General features: G+C 43.5%; 1 protein-coding gene across 2 annotated transcripts in view; it reads left to right on the plus strand.

The window, feature by feature from the left end:
• Positions 1 to 22,076, plus strand: part of USP32 (ubiquitin specific peptidase 32) — a 3,310,274-nt gene that overhangs the window by 183,588 nt on the left and 3,104,610 nt on the right. For both annotated transcript variants that reach the window (XM_044054559.1, XM_044054560.1), the window contains exon 2: positions 17,028 to 17,155. In XM_044054559.1, the coding sequence (XP_043910494.1) occupies positions 17,028 to 17,155 (128 nt within the window). The remainder of the gene's footprint in view (positions 1 to 17,027; positions 17,156 to 22,076) is intronic.

Raw genomic sequence — 22,076 nt, forward strand, 5'->3', positions numbered from 1 at the left:
GTGTATGCCGCACTATCTAATCAAAAGTGTATTTCAATACAGTTGAAAGCACTAACGCTTCAACTCCGTGGCCCCAACGGAGCACTGTGCTATGCACGCAAAGCCTGATACGTCCTAATATGCATCCAAAAGAAAGTCATTCTTCCTTTAAATTCATGCACAGCTGTATCTGTAACATAAAAATGAACTATAGAAGTGCACAAGCGCATCTATATATCACTAGTTCTTAAAACAAATAAATAAAAAATATAAAACTGAGTGGAAATAACACCTAATATTGCTTCAACCCATCATGCTCGTTTCAAATATTCAACATGAAAAATAATATTAGGATAACAATAATATAGTTTCATAGTTTAGTACTAGGCTATCTGCCCTGGGGCATTTGCAAGCCTAGCCCTAGAGATGTGGCTTTCGCCACCCCATGTAGTGGTACTAAGGTGTACAGAATAAATTTAGAATACTGTACCTTTGTCTAGTAGTGACACATTGAAGACCCCCTTACTTATTAAAATTAGTTTGCTGTGCCTCTGTCAAGTAGCGACACAGGGGTGACCCCCGGGGTAAACCTACGATCTCCCATCCACTCGTCAAGATTTCTCTTGGAGAGTCAGTGAGGGGCTCTGCCTAACATGAACTGGGATTCTGTTCCAGAGTATGGGAAGCCTCTGAGTTATGAATCTGTCCCTCCAGCATGTTCTATTCATGTTTGTACTGAGGTTTAAATCTTTGGCTCTCGTGGTTCTTATGGATTTGGATTTTTTGAGGTGGAGCATGTCCATCCAATTCCTGGTTGGACATGGCCTTGTACGTCAGGCACAGATCACCTCTGAGCAGGTGGTATGCTACCGAATAGAGCTGGAGTTTCTTTAGCCTGGTAGCATATGACATATGTTGGAGACCCTTGATCCTCTTGGTGAGGTACTTCTGGGGTCTCTCCAGCTGTTGTAAGTGCCGGGTGAGGTACATACCAAATGGGGCATTGTACTCAATCATGGGCCTGATATGGGAGGAGTACAGGGGCACGATGACCTCCATTGATCTGGATGTGAACCCCTTCATGATAAGGTGGGCAAGGTAGAAAGTCTTTCTCACCACTTTGGCAACGTGGGTGTCAAATGAGAGGTCACTATCAACTTGGGTCCCCAGGTCTCTGATTACTTTTTCTGTACTCAGTGGGTTACTATCTATGTGATAATTTGTGGGTACTATACATTTCTTGGCATTCAGTTTAAGGCCATGATTCTGGCACCAGTTGTCCGTTTCTGTGAGGCCTTTCTGTAGGATGTATGTGTCAGCTGGTGTATCGACTATGGCGCCTAGTTTGCAATCATCTGCGAACTTCGTCAGCCACAACCCTCCCATGTTTGCTTTCACATCTGAGAAGTAAATGCCGAACAAGAGGGGTCCCAGGACAGAGCCCTGTGGGACACCACTTGTGACTGGCTTTGAGTCTGGCATGGCTCCCGCAATTTTGACTTTATGGGTTCTGTTCTTTAGCCAGTTTGCAACCCATCTTGTGACATATGGATTTACATTTAAGCTGTTTAGCTTATCTATGATCCCTGAGTGGGGTATTGTGTCGAAGGCTTTAGCCAAGTCCAGGTAGGCTGTATGGACTGCCTTGCCCTCTGGCTCTAGTGACTGTTTCAAAAAAGTCAACCAGGTTCAAAAGGCAGGATCTGCCCTTTACAAAGCCGAACTGGGTGGGATCAAGTGTCTGTAGGTCCCCAATGTCATTGTTTGAGTTCCATAATAATTCTTTCCATAGCTTTGCAGACCAGGCTGGTTAAGCTTATGGGGCGGTAGTTCCCAAGGTCTGTAGTGGAGCCTCCCTTGTGGAGTGGCACCACTGTTGCTGTACGCCAGTGTTCAGGTACATATCCTGTAGTAAGGCTAAGGTTAAATAACATTTTTATATGAGGGTTTAGCTCCTCTTGGAGTTCACGTATCATGCAGCTGGGGATACCATCAGGTCCCATAGATGCTGTGTTTTTTGCTTTGCTGAGGGCAGTTCTCACCTGGACATCAGAGATGACAGGGAGGTTACATTCAGCTGGGATGAGTATTTCTTCTTTTGGAGGTGAGGGAGGGGAGAAATTTGCACTGAACCTGTCTGCCAGAATGTTGGCAATATCTGTGGGTTTGGTAAATTTTTTGTCATTGTGTACTAACTCTGAGCATATCTGAGGGTTTCCGACCAGGTTTCTAACATAACTGAAGAATGCCTTGTGGTTATCTTTAGTGTCCTTGGCGATTTTTCTTTCAAAGTTGGCCTTGGATGTTTTTATGAGAGAACGTAGCTTTCTACTAGTGCTGATCAGAGATGCCTTCCCTTTATGGGATTTTGCTTTGTCTTGTAGTAGCTTCCTTCTTTTGTTATACAATTTGTTTATGGCTGGGGTCCACCAGACAGGACGCTTTCCTTTGGTGGAGAGGGTCTTGGTTTTATTTAGGATTGCACGATCCATACATTCTTGGAGATGTCCCTAGAAAGCATTTGTGTAGGATTCAGCATTGTGGGATGTGGATGTCCTTCAAGGATGCATCTGCAGTCCTTGCATATGGGTTGTCCTGCCTCAGGCAGCCCTTCGGTCGGCCGGATTCCAAAGTCTGGGTCCAGCATCGGCTGATGTCGCCCTCTCCCCGGCGTCAGAGCGCCTGGGGTATAAAAGCTTCAGCCGATGCCATCTTCCTCAGTCTTGCCGCGTGGTGCCCGAAGCAGAAGCAGTTCGCAAGTGCCGGTCGGCCAGCTCCTGTAACTTCAGCTACCGAAGACTTCAAAAGCTAAGTACCCCGTTGGGGACTCTTTCTTGCCTCAGCCGATGTCAGATCAAACGCTTAAAGTTAATAATTGCTTAACTTGTGGGAAACAAATACCTCATAAGGATTTCCATTCTTACTGCCTCCCCTGCCTAGGCCCAGACCACGACGTCTCGGCCTGTACAGCCTGTGCCTCCTTCAACCGATGCACTCTTAGGCGTCGGGCGGAGTTTGCAGAGGAATTTTTTGGGGCTAGTTACTGTTACAATATGCCGTCGGAGATTCCGACTTCTCATTTAACCAAAAAACGGAAGGACAAGGATCGACACACGCGGACCGTGGTTTCGGCTGAAGCCACACCTAGGCCTACTGCGAGTGTCTCGGTCTCGGCTGAAACCGAGTCCTTGTTACTTCCGACAGTCGAAACCGCACAACCGACAACCTCGGCCCCGGAGGCCTCTTCTGAGTCGATTATAGAATTTCCCTCAGAAACCGGTGTTCCGGAAACATCCGATACCATTTCCCTAGACAAAACTACGCCAGCACGTGGAGCAGCCAGGCCTCCTGCATCCATGTCCATAAAGGCATTCACAAGGGCTAAAGCTGCTAAACAGCCAAAATCTCTGCCTCCCAAGGCTATTCCTCAGGGACCCACTACAGGTTCACAGATTTTAAGTTTAGCTGAGGACCTTATTTCCTTAATTAGGGGCTCTCAGCCACATCCGGACAGGGGCTCTCAACCTCCTCTAGACAAAAGGCCCAGGGTTGAGCCCACTGATCTCCAGTCCTCTGATAGACCTCAGATGGCTCTGCTCTTTCAGACTACCAGGAGGAGGCCTTTACGGCCTACGAGGATTCTGATGCAGAGGAATCTTTTCCCTCTGCCTCCCCTCCTGAAGAGCTGTCCTTTGGGGAGACCCTTCACTCCATGAGAGAGCATTTCAAATGGCAGGGCCAGGAATTCTCTGATTCCAGGAAGAGATTAAGGACTTTTTTGCATTTACCTCAGCATAGACCTTTGGCTATTCCTCCTGTTTTGAATGTCATTGATGATGTGTACTCTGAGTCTAGCATTACCCCTGACTCCCTTCCTCCGGCTCCTGACAAACCCGATAGGTACTACAGGGTCCCGGACTCACATCATTTCCTTTACAAGGCCCACTCTGCTGACCCTGAAACTATTTCCCAGGGCCCTAAAAGGGTTGCATCTGCCACTACTAAAAATCCACTCCCCTCTGAAAGGAGTCCAGGGCTTTAGAGAGATGGGGTAAAAAAGTGTATACTTCTTCCACTCTTTCTATGAGGGCATTAAATTGTCAATTCCATATGATACAGTACCAAGAGTATTTGCTAGATGAATTGCATAAAAAACTGTCTTCACCTGAACCCCTAGATCGCAAGTCACTTCAGGATCTGGTACATAACTCCCAACAGGTTAGCAACCATTTCTTGCAGTGTGGTTATGATGCATTGGAAGCTTCATGTAGGTCAGCAATGACAGGTGCAGTCATACGTAGGCATGCTTGGCTGAAGGAACAAACTCTGCCAGATCATGTTAAAGCAAAACTTCTGGATGCGCCACTGGAAAAGCAAAAGTTATTTGGCTCCACTGCTCAGGAGGTCTTAAAGAAATTTGAGGAAAAGGCTAAATCTGTACAAACAGTCAAAGATTTTCTCCAGGTCCAACCACCAAGATTCAGCAGAAATTGGCCCTCTAAGAATCGGTCCTTTCCAGACACAGGGAGATTTCAAAGAGGCAAGAACAGGCGTGCCAGAGGTAGAGGGCAAGCTAGAGGCTCCTACAGAGGACGTCAATGGCAGCCTCCTAACCAGAGAGATAGTGCAGGACCTACAACTGCTGCACAAGGACAGACTCAATGACTTTACCTTGACCCCGCCAACCAGGGCTCAATTGGAAGCACCGCCAACCAGGGCTCAATTGGAAGCACCTTTGGGCGGAAAGCTATCTTTATTCTCAAAAAATTTGCACAGTATTACAAGGGACAAATGGACACTGCAAATAATAGACAAAAGGATACAGGTTCCATTTTCATACATTACCAAAAAGAAAAGGCATGCCAAACCTGCCACCGAATCAAAGGGCAGAGGCTTTAAAACAAATTTCCAACCTATTGCAAATGAAAGCTATAGAAAAGGTTCCTCTCTCAGAACAAGGCCAAGGATTTTATTCCAGACTATTCCTTGTCCCAAGAAAAGAAAAACAATGGAGGCCTATTCTCGACTTGTCCGCACTGAATACTTATCTCATTGTGCCAAAATTCAAAATGCTGACCCTACAGCAACTCCTTCCCATGCTGGGCAAGGGGTCTTGGCTGGTAACTCTAGACCTCAAGGAGGCATACCTGCATGTCCCTATCAGACAAAGTTGCAGAAGACACCTCAGATTTCTTGCAGGTTCAGAGCATTATCAATTCTCAGCATTGCCCTTTGGCTTATCTACTGTGCCCAGAGTATTCACGAAATGCCTGGCATCAGTAATTGCACACTGCAGACTTCAGGGGATTCAAATATACCCATATCTGGATGACTGCCTTATACAAGCGGACAGCCAACAGACTTTGGTAAAACACTTGAATTATGCCATCCGCCTACTTCAGGCCTTGGGATATACAGTCAACATACACAAATCAAGACTTGTTCCATCCCAAAGGATAATTTTTCTGGGTGTGAAACTAGATACAACCACCCAAATGGCTTTTCTCATGGAAGAAAAACAAAGACAACTACCGGATTATTTCAAAAATCTGACAAAACAAACTCAGCTGACTGCAAGGAAATTCCTGCAGGCCCTGGGTTACATGGCATCTTGCATTCTTCTAATCCAACAAGCAAGGCTACATATGAGGAAACTACAGTGGTACCTAAGGAGTTTATGGTGCCAGCACAGTCACAGCCTAGAAGCTTTGATACCACTCATTCCATGCCTTCAAAAGGAATTATTGTGGTGGGCTCAAGCAAGCCAGTCAAACAGGGGTCTGCCCTTCAGCAAACCAATAATCAGCCAAACCATTACAACGGACGCTTCAGACCATGGATGGGGAGCACACATGGAGGGCAGATACATTCAAGGACTATGGTCACAGAAAGAATTGCACATGCACATAAACCAAAAGGAAATGCTGGCAGCGATACATGCAATCGAGGCCTTCAAACATTTTCTGCATCAAGGACACCTGCTAATAAGGACAGACAATACCACAGTTATGTGGTACATAAACAAGCAAGGAGGTACCCATTCCTACCCTCTTTGCAGGCTGGCAATGAATCTTTGGGAACTTTCCCTAAAAATCAATATAGAGCTGCAATCCCAGTTTGTGCCAGGAAAAGACAATATACTGGCGGACAGCCTAAGCAGAAACATCATGGATCCACACGAATGGATGCTGCACCCAGACATCTTTCTTCAGATAACACAATCATGGGGGAGGCCGGACATAGATCTTTTTGCCTCCCACCACAACCATCAGCTGAAGAAATTCTGCTCAAGGACATACCACCCACAAGCATGGAAAGTGGACGCCCTCTCTTTCAGCTGGAATACTCTAACAGTGTATGCATTCCCACCTCTTCCATTAATGACCAAGGTCTTACTGAAGATCAGGACAGAGCAGCCCAAAGTGATTCTGATAGCTCCGGACTGGCCCAGACAGCACTGGTACCCACTGTTAAGGAGCATGTCACACACGAAACCGTGGCCTCTACCACAGTGGCCACTTCTTCTGACAGAACACAATTACAAAACTCTGCACTCCAGCCTGAAAACCTTGCAGCTGACAGCCTGGAGAATACCTTGACTCCTCACCAGGATAAGCTATCCAAGACAGTGAAGGACATCATCATGGAAGCTCGCCGGCCTTCCACAAGAAAGGCATATTCAGCAAAATGGAAAAGATTTCGCACTTGGAGCACCACAAAGGGCCTAGATACGACAGTGGTGAACTTGGCACATATCCTGGAATACTTGGCAGAAATGCTGCATAATGGCCTTTCTTACTCTTCCATAAAAATTCATGCTTCAGCAATTTCAGCAGAATACAATACTGATCCACCTGTCTTCTCTCATCCTCTCCTAAGGCAGTTTCTAAGGGGAATTAAAAACATCAATCCTCCAAGGAAACCACCAGTGCCTACATGGGACCTTAACTTCATGTTGGAAAAATTAACTCTACCTCCCTTTGAACCAGCAGCATCTTCAGAACTACAGTTCCTGTCTTGGAAGACTGCCTTCCTTCTGGCCATAACCTCAGCAAGAAGAGTATCTGAGTTGCAGGCCCTCATGGCAGTACAACCATTTCTTATTTTTCATCAGGACAGAGTCTCACTGAGAACCAATCCTTCATTCATGCCAAAGGTGGTATCCAGGGTCTCACTGAACCAAGCTATTCACCTGCCTACCTTCTTTCCAAATCCACAAAACAAAGGGGAGAAACTTCTGCATACCCTGGACATTCACAGACAGTTGCGCTACTACTTGGACAGAACTAAGACTTGCAGGAAAACTGACCAGCTATTTGTAGCATATGCTGCTGGTGTACAAGGAAAAGCAATTTCCAAACGGACAATTTCAAAATGGATAGGGAATTGCATTCGATTCTGTTACTCTTTTCATGGCAAAACTGTGCCAGCTAACATTAGACCTCATTCCACCAGAGCCACAGCCACCTCCACAGCCTTCTTAAGAGGGGTGGCTACCAAGGACATTTTAGAAGCTGCTACATGGAGCTCCGTGCATACATTTTCCAAGCATTACAACTCACCCTTATATTCTAGATCCAGAGCAGGCTTTGCTACGGCAGTCCTGCAGGGCATTTTAGCTACACCATCCCTTTCTTAGATCCTACCACCCCCAGCTTGGCTATGGTATTCTACCCATATGTAAGGACTGCAGATGCATCCTTGAAGGACATGGTACAGTTTTGTAGCTACCATAAATGTAGATGTCCGATAGGTATGCATCTGCAGTCAGGTTTCCATCCCTCCTTCCCCTCTGTGGTATTTCCTGGGTACTTATCCCTCTTATAGCTAGCTGGGGTTATCTATTATGGTGTATTTGTTTTATATTACTGTGCATGTTTGGAATTTTTTGCCTCTCTCCAAATTTAGCCTTCCTTAGAGGGCACCTGGCATCTGGGGTAAGAAAAACTGAGGAAGATGGCGTCGGCTGAAGCTTTTATACCCCAGGTGCTCTGACGTCGGGGAGAGGGCGACACCAGCCGACGCCGGACCCAGACTTTGGAATCCGGCCGACCGAAGGGCTGCCTGAGGCAGGACAACCCATATGTAAGGACTGCAGATGCATACCTATCGGACATCTACATTTATGGTAGGTACAAAACTGTACTTTTCCATTGGCCCTGTGGGCTTAAATGATACCATCTCAGTCTTAAGAAGTGTAAAGTCGGCTTTTGAGAAGTTTCTCACTGTAGTCTTTTGTGCTGGGGGTGGAGGTGGTAAGTGTATATCCAGGGTGATTAGTTTGTGGTCAGATCTCACCAGTGAGGGGAATACTTCCGGTGTGGAGCATTTTGTCCCCATTTTTGTGATGATCAGGTCTAGTATATTATCCCCCCTTGTGGGAGAGGTGACTAGCTGCTCCATTCCATTTGAGTTTATGAATTCAAGGAACCTTTGGGCTAGGGTGTTAGGGCTAGAATAGTGCACCCAGTCTATGTTAGGGTAGTTGACGTCTCCCAATGTGATGGTATTTGGTGAGACATTCATATCTTCCAATGTCTTCAGGAAGGCTGAGTGGGGTTCTTGAGATTGGGAGGGTGGTCTGTAACATGCAACCAGTTGTATAGCAGTTTTGCCTATGGTTAGCTGCACCTGGATGGTCTCCGATGCTTCATGAGTTGCCACTAACCTGGAGGTGTGGGTATCCTTGATGAATATGGACACTCTCCCTCCCTTTGTGGTTCGGCCCGGGGTTTGGGGCCGAAAAGCATGATAAGAGGTAAAGCCTGGTAGTGCTGGGGTGCTCTCAGGAGCCTTGAACCAGGTCTCTGTTACAGCGCAGACATCGATGTTCTCCATACTGAGGAGTGCTTCGGGAGCCTGCATCTTGAGATTTAGACTTCTGGCGTTGAGCAGCATTACCCTTAATTTTTTTCCGTTTTTGTTTTCTAAGGAGGTGGGTTCGTCTTTTGAGCCTTGCCTAAAAAAGGCAGTATGGGGGTGGCAAGAGCCTTAGCCAATATCCGGAAGCCCAGTGGTGACAGGTGCAAGCCGTCCCTCATGCAGCGTGGCTTGTCCAGCATGTCATCCCAATCAGACAGACATTGAATCCCCCTAGAATGACACCAGTAATTGAGCCAATTATTAAAGCTGATCATCTTGTCTTTGTATTGTGGCATCATTCTTGGTGAGGGAAAGATGCTGCTCAGGGTCAGGGTCATACCAGCCTGGGCTACATAATCAGAGAGCTCCTCTATGTCTCTTTTCATGTAGTCCAAGGAGGTACGTCTCAGGTCATTCACGCCGGCATGGACAATGACGGAGTCATATTTGTACATGCTTTTGAGTGACCTGAGTGCGTGTGTTATATGGTGGATCCTAGCCCCCGATAGGCAGCTTACCGTTACCCTCTCCGTGCTCAGCCTGGTAAGTGGGACGTCAGTGTGTCTGACTATAGAGTCACCTGTCACTAGTTTAGCAGGCATAGTGTTTGGCCTTAAGGGTTGTGATTTATTGACACACCGATTTATTGAAGTATGTGTTGCATGTGTTATGTTTTGAGGTGGTGGATTTTTGGGTGTCTGCTTTGGGAGCCTCTGTTGTTTTGGTAAGTTTTTTAATAGAGCCTCCGAGTATGCTCTTGTGTTATGTGCTTGATTTGCAGTTGGGGTAGGTCTATGTGTGACTGGGTTTATTGTGTGTGTGGTTACCTTCTCCTCCTGTCTGGTCTTGCCAGTCCTGAGTTGAGAGAGTTCAGCCTCCAATTTGGCTATATAGTTGCATCTCTCACATGTATTTGTGTTTGTTGGGAGGAGGAGAGGGTTATCTGTGTACATGAGACAATTATAGCATTGTCTCAAGATTCCCAGATTAACCAGCTGAACAGGAGAAGATGCTAGCAATCTACCATTCGACATGCTAGAATATTATAAGAGAGTGCTGTGCCTTTAAGGGAAGTGGTTTGGGTGGTGGGTGGATGTAGTGCTACTTAAGTTTGAGAGTGCTTACTTAGAAGAGAAGCTTTGAGAACAAGTGCTAGTCTTATAATATAACGAGTAGACTGGTTATTCTAAGAGTAGAGCTTTCAAAGGGAAAATTTGAAGAGCAGACTTGGCGGAGCCAGAAAAAGTTTAACCCTGTTTAACCGACGCTGCGCTATCCGCGCAAATGCGGATTTTAAACAGGGAACTTCAAAAGAGCTAGAAATGGTCCAAAACAACCAATTACTACAGCTCTTGTGCTGAGGTCACTCCTTCAGGGACAGATAGGCTGCTCAAGGCTCCCCACTCCCACTGGTGAGCAAAGAAACTTCCTTCTATCTAAGTAAGGTAATGGACAACACAGGAACTACACCACAGCCCAGAATACAGCAAAGCCTATTAACTGGTCTAAACTAGTCGAGGAGAGGCGGGAAAACAAGGATTATTTTTTTGTTTTTAGATAGAAAACACACAGAAATACAGAAGGCAGTAATCAGTTACACAGGCTAGCACACTTTAGTGGGCAGCCTCAACAGTTAAATTAAACAGACAACAGATTTTCGATCAATTTTCGACCAGGTAAAATTTTAAGTGCAGATACTATATAGTGCAGCAAACAGTTAAAAAAAACAGTATAAGCTTGTTCAAAATAAGCAAGAGAAGGTATTCCAAGTAAAAAAACAGAAATAATACTTAAATCAGGAAAGTAGTCGCTTTTCTCAGTTCTCTGTAACTAGGACCACGTGGAGCTGTCTCTGAGTAGTATAATAAACTTATGCCCCTGTGCTAAATGGGTAGTATTATATATCACATTATTCCCATGTTGTGTATTAGACAAGAAGATTTAAAAAAGGGGGATAACATTGTAGACATAAGTGGAAAGTGCACATTATAACAGCTATACATCCATCCAATATTTCATTCATTACAACAGTTTTTCAAACAACCTGAAGTGTAACTATAATTCTAGTGTTTATATGACAATAAATCCACTCTGCAGCTGACAAGAAGAAAGCTATATAGATAGAAGAGCTAGCAGAACCAGTGTACAACCAACAGATTGGGCCCATTAAACCAATTCGGTGAACTAATATATCCAAAGTAAGCATGTATATTACTAATACTTCATATCCATCATTGTTAATTCAGGGAACATAGTGTAATCCTGTCTATTTTTTAACCTCGACAGTCCTCTTGGGTGATTTTGCCCCAGTGTTAAAGGTTGCAATCAGTGCAGCATAGGAAAACTCTTGACACCGTGGCTGCAGCTCTGAGAAACCCAGGCAAGATTAATCTTTAAGGAAACTTTTGGTCATTCATGATGATGTGCATCTTTTCATGCTTGTTAGAAGCAGACTAAATGTGTTCTTTGAACCTGTAAGATGCCTACCATCACAATATCCAAGAAATCAAGGCATTATCTTAACTTCCTGGTAGGAGCTGTTCAATATCAGTTCAGGACTGTGCTACTTGGTCTCAACACAGTCTCCAGAATGTTCACCAAGTATTGTCTGTAGTTACACAAAGCCAGAGGTTGAAAACAGTAAGTATTTTACCTTTCTTTACAACTGGCTGCTGACTCTAGAACAGTCTGACCTCTGTTTGGGAAGTCTCTCATGGGTCTGTTTCATTTCTTAGGAATCACAGTGAAAACTGCAAAGTCATAGCTGGAACCAGTTTATCTTCTTGCCTTCATAGGCTGCAGTCTGGACACAGTTACATGCAGACATCATCTATCCTCAGAAGGAATGCACCTCCTTCAGTATTCAGTTTGACAGATCAGACAGTTGCAGTCCATCATGGCATATCTTTTATCTCAGAAGAACTTTATTGTTGATAGCAATGGCAGCCATTATGTTTCATGAGAGTATTAAAGCAGTGGTCACAGACTTCAAACTCTTTTTGTTTTGGCAAGCTATACATGATTGTCAGAGTCTGCAAGTGGCATCTGCAGAGGTTGATGTACTTACTCATGTTGAGATCAGAAACTCCATTTCAGATACTTACTCCACTAGTGTAAGCCACCATGAACATCTCTGCCCAAGGATGGGAGACTCTGGATTGTCATCTCAGTAACATTAAGTTGGCAGCTATCTCTAGCAAGCCGCGCATTCTTTGTCCATTGCTTCTTTCAAAGTATGCAAAGCCTTTCTGAAGGGTAACTTTCTCTTCAGGCCACCTGTTCAGAACCTAATTTCTCCATGATATCTTTGTGCTGGAGACACCCAGTGTCTGTCCTTTTGAGCCAGCATTCTGTGCAGAATTAAAATACTTGTCCTGGTAAACAATTTCTTTTTTTTTTTATGTATGCCACACCAGACAAAATGATTTCTGAATTGCAATCTGTATTCTTACATGATTTTTTTTTAGAAGGATAGGATTTCCATGAATACCCCACTTTCCTTTATGCTTAATGTTACAGCAGAGACTAATGTTGACCAGTCTGCTACCATGCTAGAAGAGAGTATGTCTTGGATTGTGTGAACATACACAGACATCTTAATTTCTATGATGGTAAAACTAAATCTTTTAGAAAATCTTTTTAGCTCTCCATTTCCTTTTAAGATTAAAAACTTGGAAATCACATATCAAAACTAACCTTAGCTAAGTAGCCAATACATTGCATCAAATTTTGCTGTGACAAATATAATAAATCCCTCCTCACTGTTCCAAGGGAACATTTTAGTGCTTTTTCTTTAATGCTTTCTTGGATATTTGTGTAACAATCTTGCAATACATTTGTAAAATATTGTAAGGTGGATGTGGTATCTAGGTCTAGGTCTTCTTTTGGGACCACAGTAATCAGAGGTATGCTGTTGTGATGGAGATGACCTAAAAGGTTGAGCTTCAGACTGTGTCTTGCCACCTTTTTTTGCACCACTCATCACATGTCTCTCTGTGATGCCTCACTACATCTTCATTTTTAAATATGTTTTAGAGCTATAACTGTAATATAATTTGTTTTTCTTCTTTGTTATAAGTATTCATCTTTGGAGCTTTTCTCCCGTGCTTCCACTGAAAAAGGGTCTTGTATGGTCCAGTTGGACTGTCTCTGTAAACAAACACAGTAGATAAAATCCTTGATCCACACAGATGGCTGCCTCAATTCACTTAGCTGAACTTCTCACGACTGATAGAGAATGAATGGGACAATTCACATGAAGTAATAATATATCTGGATGAGCAGGTTCATCCTTGCTAACATACCAATCCTCCTTTCCCTTCCTCTTTTTGTTCACTTTATCTAAATATTTAGTTCATCCCCAGTACCTGCATCCTCCCCGTATCACTAGGGAGCAAGTCATCACTTCTCTCTCAAAGGTAAAAAAATACAGCCTTCATAGAACCTAATAACATCCCAGCCTGCAACCTGCATGAACTCAGGCAAAAACTTGCAGCACCATTAGGCACCCTATTCAGCTAAAGCCTGAGTACTGGCTTCATCCCAGCCGAGTGGAGGATAGCCACTGTCATCCCTTTGCACAAAGGTGGAGCATCCACCAATCCAGGAAATTATAGACCCATCAGCCTAACTAGCCTGATCTGCAAAGCCATGGGGCGGATTATCATGAACCTCATTAACAAGAACATAGGCGACCTCCAGACACTCGATCCCACACAATTTGGTTTCATCAAGGGGAGGTCATGCCTGTTAAATTTGGTCGACTTCTTTGAGACAGTCACCAAGGCCATGGACGAGGGGAAGACTGTGCACACTGCCTCCCTTGACCTGGGCAAAGCCTTCAATACTATTCCCCACGCGGGTATAATAGATAATCCCTCTCATCTAGGCATCAATCCATATGTTACCAGATGGGTAACAAACTGGCTCACTGAGAGAACCCACCTAGTCAAAGTAAGGGAAGCCACCTCAACCAGTTGACCCATAATGAGCGGTGTACCCCAGGGATCAGACTTGGGACCTCTACTGTTTGGGATATACTTTTCTGAGGTGCAGGCCAAAACCAGTGGGCTGTAGCTGACCAAGTTTGCAAATGACTGCAAGCTGGGTGCTGTCATCAATTCCCCTAGTGATGTGGACATCCTCCAAGAGGGTCTCACCTAAACAAATGACTGGTGCCAGAAACATGACCTCAAACTGAATGCCAAAACGTGCATCATCATCCCCTTTGGGGAGAGTTATGTCCCCACAAATTATCACATTGATAGTAAGGTGCTAAGTAAACAATCAGTCATGAGGGACTCTGGCACCCAGGTTGATAGCAAACTGACCTTTGACCACCGTATTGCCTCTGTTGTACGAAAGCTTTCTACATGGCCCACCTCATTAGTAAGGGTATCTCATCCAGGGACAAGGTGGGCATAACATCCCTGTATTCTAATAACTCCCAAGAAGGCTGTGCCGAGGCGCCAGAGTGTTGTTCAGTGTGAGTAAACTATTTAATATAAGATTGGTGGCATCTTTTTCGCTGGCTTTGTAGTCTGGTGTGTTTTAACACTTGCTTGGTGTTTTTTTTTATTTCCCTGTATTCTTCCCTTATAAGATCCATTATTGAGTACAATGCCCCTTTCAGCATGTACCTCACAAAGCACATGCAGCAGCTGGAGAGACCACAGAGGTTCCTCACCAGGAGAATCCAGGGCCTCAAACATCTATCCTACACAGATAGGCTAAATGCCCTGTCCCTCTACTTAGTCTCTTACAGACTCCTTAGAGGTGACCACTGTCTGGCATACAAAGCAATCTTAGACCTCGCCTTGATGGGACTGCTGCATATCTGCAAGTCAAGCTCTACTCAAATAACCCGCATGCGCAACCTCAACCTGGTCTGTGGAATGGACTCCCTTTCCATATCAAGCAGAGTACCTCATTAACCCTTTTTAAGTGCAACCTGGATAACTGGATGGGGAACAGAAAATACACCCCTGGGATTCCACCTGTGTCCCTGCTGGCAGTCGCATAGGTTACTGACTTGTTGGAACGTGGGGTAAGTTCTTGGCTAGGCTTGTAAGTGCCTCAGGGCCAATAGCCCTATAACTTCCTATGCTCCTATGCCTTGTTTTGCATGGCTTGCTAGAGCTCTGTTAAGGAAGCTCTTGTGCATTGCATTATGGGAAAAATAGAAGGAATTTAGCCCAAAAAAGATGCAAATGCTGAGCTGTCTTTACTCTTGCTAAAAGAAATTGATCTTTTCATTCAGATGTGTTGATCTATTCTTATGGTTAGTATGCAGTTTTCATTTTACACAACTGAAAAATATAGGCAGGTTGCCATGATCTTTTTTAAAAACAAAAAATAAGCCAGTAATTTATTAAGCATAATGTGATAATGTGCCGTTTTAAAGAGAAATGTGTTGATGTAAACTTGATGTCATTTTTAAACTGTGTTCAAGTTCTCTTTTTGTTTTAACTGCTGGATGGTATTGTCTTCTTTTGCTCTGTTATAATATAATATGTATTGTACAATAGCAGGTCATTAACCTTCAAAAACTTGCACGCTAATTGGTCAGCCCAACCAGCGTCCCCGTTGTAAATGGGGCATATACCAATAGAAAAAAGTGTGGTCGCCCAGACTTTCTTCTGTTAATATATGCCAGGGTTTTGCATTTTTCTTGAACTAAGCAGCCGAGAGGTAGGTGTGGAAGGTAGAGAATATAAAAGGAAAATCGGGTTCTTCATACAAAACTAAAGAAATGTACTTGAGTTTCCTTGTACTTCGCCCTCATGATTAAACCACTCCAGCCATGGGTAAATCTTCAATATACCACACCCAGTCATTGGTTACTGCTATAACAAATTGTTGACTCTTATGTTTTTGTTATGAGTGTGGTACTTTAGCACAAGGAACTAAATATATGCTATAATGAACTTTATGTTGCAGTGTTGGGACTGAGGTCTGATTCTTCATTTTCCATTTGTCTGTCATGTCTCTGTGAGCAAGTCACTTTTATTAGACTGAAATTCCATAATCTTCAACTGTAAGATTCAGAGAAATCTTGAGGGTGGAATTCTACAATTTGCAGCCAAGTGCAGAGATATGTAGTGTACAGCCTTAACATTGTGTGTGTGATTATATTCTGCTGTCATAAGTCAGATCCTTTTATTTATGTCTGTGTATCTCTGTAATCATTTGTTTGTTAACTGGGTAAGCCCACTGTGCAAATTGCCCCTTTTAAGGGGTGACTAGCACTGTCTCGTTAAGTGACCTGCTCATAGACATAGGCAAATAGAAGTGGAAGGAATCAAGCCCTGTACCCTTGACATTAGGAAGCAGTTCATTAACAGTTCATAGCCTTAATCCACCCTGCCACCAGACTCTGTATTAACCGCCAGAAAAAGCCAGCTCTCCATTGTGAAGGGATTAAGTCCTGACTACAGTCCAGGCAACCTAAGCTTGATTACCAGGAGTGGTGCATGAAGAACTCTCTGGGAGTAGTAAGAATGAGCAGCAGTTGTCCTCCTTCACTCCCCCAGTCAGATGTGGGGATTGGGGGGAGGGTTGGCTAGAGTTATAATGTAGTGCAGACCATGGGCCCTAGGTCTGCAGTGGCTAGGGAATGAGTCAGTAATTTGCTAGTAGTAAAAGAGCATGTGTTGTAATACATATGCATTGACATTGCAGCTTGCTGAGTGTTATGGCAGGATTTTGAATAGAGCAAAATAACCCTGAAATGGCCAAGGATGACTGCTCACCTCTATTTAACTCTAGCTCCTTATGTCCATGTAGCTACAGCTAGCCAGTGGTGAAATGAGAAAATCAGCAGGCCAAGGACAGAGCATGATGGACACCAAGGAGGAAGAATCAGTCAGATGCATTTTACCAGACATTGTCTGTTCAACAAAATCTGCCACTTTGTCATTCGTACCTCAATATGTAAATGTGATCTACAACTTGTCTTCATTTTGTTATTTTCTGCTAACCAGACTGTTACATGCTGTTGTTTTTTGTCTTGGAGTTATTTCTCTGGGACTCCGGTGAAAATGAAACCTACCAGCTGGATGTTCAGTGTAAATGATGATATTGTTTCAGAAGCAGAAAATCTTGTAAGCATGCATAGGTAATTAAAAACGCCTTTCTTTATATTGTTTACTGTGGTCTTTTGACTTGTATTTATTTATTTATTTAAGTTACCGATGTTGAATTAAAACGACTAAAAGATGCTTTTAAGAGAACTTGTGGCCTGTCATGTTATATGAATCAGCAATGCTTCATTAAGGAAGTTCTTGGAGATGGAGTTCCACCAAAAGTAGCTGAGGTAAGGCCTTATCAAATATGCGTGGCTAATTAAATGCAAAACTTCATCCTGGATTCTGTTAATTTCTATTGTACAATGACTGGCTGTTAACATCTCAAAATGAGCACGCTGATTGATTGCTATATTCTTCAATTGTAACTCATTTATCCAGCAGATTAGTAATGTGTCTTACAGGTTTACATTGTGATATGATTAGTAGAAATGTGAGGTAATTGCTGGAGGTACTGACAGTGCACTTTAACATCAGTTGTTTTCTGTTTTTATCATTGGTAAGCCTTTGTTAGCTAAAGCTCACCATATGCTTTTTTTTTCTTAGTATCAGTGAGTGATTTTCAAAATTCCTTTTTGTCTTTCATAGTGTTTTTGACTCTCAGGTTATTTAGATATTTATTTGTTGCTACAGGTTAAGATTTTTATATTTTGCTTTTTCCATGTTTCTGTATGTGCATTATTCCCAAATTGCTCTGAGCCTAAATTACTTGAGAGAGAGTAACAAAATGGCTAAAACGTTAAGCTGCAAAGCCAGAGTTCTTGGTTTAAATCTTGTTAGCTTTTACATACATGTACTGTGTTAGTCGTCTTCTCCTTTTGGCTTTTCCCATTAGGGGTCACCACAGCGGAACAACGGTCCACAGAACGATTGGCAGTGGAGTTTTTATGGTGTTGAGTTGCCTACTCGGTGCCCAACCTTCCACAGAAGGTACATACATGCACGCACTCGCACCTAGGACCAATTTTAGAGTGTCCATTCCACCTGCAGCATGTCTTTGGGATGTGGGAGGAAACTGGAGCACCCAGAGAAAACCCATGCGACCACAAGGACATGCGGACTCCGCACAGAAGGCATGAACTGGAGAAGGCCTTGCTGTAAGGCGGCAACACTAACCACTGCTGCTGCCCATGTGCACTGTTACAGTGGTGCTTGCAAATTAGTCATTTTATTTCTGCTACTGATTTTGCCACAGAAAAAGGAGCTAATGAAGGTTGTCAGAAAAGTCAAATACTTACATAAACAGCTAAAAAAGAAAGAAAATTGGGGAGTCTTCTACATCATTTAACTTTTAGTAAATAATAAACTACATTAGTAAGTAAAATATATTGGCCTTATTTTCTTTTGCTGGAGGAACACACATTGAAGGAGATTGTGGACAAATTGCAACTTTTTGTGTTTTTTTTTTTTCCAAATGTTAAGGTTTCTGATACCTTGACAGTAATAGACCCCATAGACCCCATTCCTTTGTCAGACTGCAATTAAAGCTCATGAGGTTAATATTGCTTCAGTCTTTGTTTACAAAGAGTGCTCTTCTCGGCACCCACAATGTACCTAGAATTGTAACCTTTTTCATGTGGAACTACCTGTATCGGTAGCATATTTAAGTTGCCTAATTTTATTTTTATTAGCCAAATTTCTGCAACTAATTGGAACTGAGTGTCCTTATTCTGCATTGCTCTGGTTTCTGTTTGCAAATCCTGATATTTTGTGACTTTGTCTCTCAGTGTGCATGATACTGTAATTGCTGGGTGTAGCTATTTATCTGATGATGACATTTTCGTTCATTCCGTAACTGGTCCAACTCTTGAGCTCCTCCCTTTACTCATAACCTAACATACCTCAAACATTGTTTGCCACCATATCACTTCACACGCAGATCCCTTTTCTCTTGAGCTGTTGGGTGTTACTTCTGATAGATGTGACTTTTTACTGAATTTACTCCTTAATATATATTATTTTCTGATTTTCCTCACCTGTCCTCCCTTACTTTCTAGAATTTTTTTGTTTCTGTCTGTCTAACTCCTTTGTTGTACCCAACCTCCAGTATCCCCTCAAGTATCATTGTTGGTACTTTTACCTTTCTTTCCTCTCACTTTTCTACCCATTAGGGGGTATACCTTTGTACCATTGTTTGTACTTTTCTGTTCTGTTAAAAAAAAAAATCTTTTCTATCCTTGCTATACTTTGTCTTTGATCTTTTGTGGTTAAGATGTTAAGATCAAGTGCAGTATTTTATTCATAATGTTAGACAAGCCGACTGGATTCAAAAAATGCATTTCTTGTGGGCACAGGATTCCCAACTCTGCTGCCCACAGGGAATGTGCCTAATGCTTGAGTGCTGCCCACTTGGATACTGACTTCTCTGTCTGTGCTGGTTTCAACACCAGAACTATTAGTGACGGAAGGAATAAGTTAGCCTTCTCCCTCCTCCTGTTCTCTTCCAAATGGGGCTGAAACACCCTTCAAGATGCCCAACAAAGGGAAGCCTGAGTCGGCTCCTAAAGATAAGGAGACCAGAAAAAGGTCTCTGGACAACTTACTTACTTTGGCTGTGACGTCTGAGCCATCATCAAAAATATCAGAAAAAGTCTGATCTAGCCCCCTCAGATCCTACTTCCTTGAAAGCAAAATCCCCTTAGGTCTGGTTGCCCCGATACTCACTGATGCCGATACCTATTCGACTTCCTTTGTTTCTCCAAGAGACTGCAAGGAGGCAGTATAGTCCACCATCTACCAGTTTCTTTGTTTAGGTCCTCTAGGACCTTGTCTGAGGCCAAGGTGGGTAGGATGATGAGGAAGTTCCTCAGAACTCAGATCCAGATGGAGGTAATTCCTTTTCTGTCTTCCATCGGTCCAGTTAGCTTTTCCACCATCAAATCTCAATTAATATCTTCTTCTCCAATCTGTCCTTTGGTTTTAGAGCCATAGGATGCAAGATCCTTAGGGATGTCCTTGTTGGATCCAAAGGCAGGTCACTGTTAGACTCTGACCACTTCCCTGAGCCATAAAGAAGACTCTGAGCCAAGGCATTAGCCTCAGCTCCAGGTGGTTGGGATCAACTCTGAAATTATAAGAGCCTTCCTTGCATCTCGGTGCTTTGGACAGCTTCTGTCTTTCTTTGGCCATCTGCTTTTAAGATAGTGGAGAGGGCCTTCTCTTTGCCTAAAGAGCAGACATCCCTGCCACCCTTGGATCCCATTTCTTTACCACCTTCAGGTCTTAGTTCTGAGCCTCTCACTTGTATCCTACTGGAACAGCCAACCTGTACAAGTCTCCAGTCAGTCTTTCAGGACTTTCCTGTCACTTCTGATGCCTCACCATCATTGATGAGGTCCCTTGGAAGAGGATGTGTAAAAGCAGGCACTTAGTGCCCTTAGGAATTTCTCACTGAGGACACTAACTTCTTTGAAGGGGAAGATCCCCCAGATTTCCACCTGAAAACGTCTCCTTTGGAAAAATACTGGAACTTCTAAAATAGAAAGATGGTTGGTCTGCCGACCAGGAGGAGTCTGTGTTCCCGAAGGCTTTGGGTCTGGCCTGGCTACATCTTGGGTGACACCCCTGACTGATGAGCTAATAAAATTTGTCTCATGGCATGCATGGAAGGAGCTGGATACTGTGGAGCCTATCCCCAAGTGCCCCAATAGTTTTTTAGCCCCCCCCCCCAAGGACAGACTGGGGTTCCCAGTAGATGCCATGGTTGTGGCAGCAGCCACTGAGAAAGAGATCACAGAGCAGAGCTTATCTGTCCATACCCTTAACAGGGAGAATAAGGCCTTGGACAGATTTGGTAAGTACATTTACACTTCAGTGACTTTTGCCCTGTGGTCGTTGAATTATTTGGCACACTTCACGAAGTTGCAAAGAGATTTGACTAAACAGTTCTCCAAATCTGTTTCCAGGTCCGTATCTGTGGATGACCAGAACAAGATCTTGTCACAACTGGCCACCCTCTAGTCCATATCTGACTTGTCCATGCGGCTGATGTCCCACGATTCAGAGGGTATCTCATAGGAGGTGAGTTCGGGCATAGCCATCAGGAGATGTGCCTGGATGTGCCCATGCAGTTTTGTGGAGCCCTTCAAGTCTTCATTCATCAATGCTCCTTTTGATGGATCCTTGTTTGACCCAGAACTTAGGGAAATGCTTTCCAGAAGTGAGCAAGATGAGAAGACCTTGTCTGCTGTTGGGATCCATTTTTCTACTCCTCAGAGAAACTTTTCCCGGAATCAGTGAGGAGGCAGAAAAATGCAGTTTTGCAAGACCCAAGGTCCTTTATTTATTTTTTTAATGCCTTTATTGCACTATCACTTTTGACATAGGCATTCAAAGTTATATAAAAGTAATCAAGTTAATACAAGTTAAAATTAACAAATGTTATACTTCACATATATTACTATGTATCATATAACCTAAGCAACATTACTTAAGTTCTTCAATTCCTGCCCCCTTTATTAAACAAGAAACATCTTTGTTAAACCATCACTTATGACATAAGCAATCATACATTTATATAAAGGAAAACAAACCATACCAAGACAATCCTAGTTACAAGCATTTTGTATTACACACCATACTGACACACACTCCCTGTTGCAAACATTATACATCACTTATATTCTACCCAGTCATTATCAGTCAAACATTACATAGCTCATATAAGTCCTGCCTTCTTTTAAACCTCATTCCTTCCCTGTATGTATTGTTCCCACCATTCACATTGTTTTCTTATGTAGTTTGCTCCTGCCTTTTTCTCCCCTCCCGCACACCAATCTGCCCAACCAGCATCTCCAACTGTCCCAAGGTGCTTTGCAAGACTCACAAGGCGATGGTTCTTCCAGCGGCAAAGGGGCAAGCTCTAGCAGAAGATGTCGTCCCTGTGGCAGAGATGGTCCACAGAACCAGGGATTCAGGGATTCTCTCAGACGAACCCTACCACCGCTCTTGAAAGGTTGCCTGGCTGCTGCTGTCTGGAGACATCTGGGGGGGGGGGGTGCTTTCTTTGCACTCTGAGGCCTAGGCATCCATCGCAAAAGATTTATGGAAACAGAAAATTATATCCAGAGGTTGTTTTGTACCATTTTCCAAAATTCTTCCTTCAAAAATGAAAAGAATCCCCAATGTCCCACCCAATCAGAGGGAGGCAGC

This window comes from Protopterus annectens, chromosome 13.part0 (assembly GCF_019279795.1).
Source record: "Protopterus annectens isolate FY-2018-M chromosome 13.part0, PAN1.0, whole genome shotgun sequence".
NCBI lineage: Eukaryota > Metazoa > Chordata > Ceratodontiformes > Protopteridae > Protopterus > Protopterus annectens.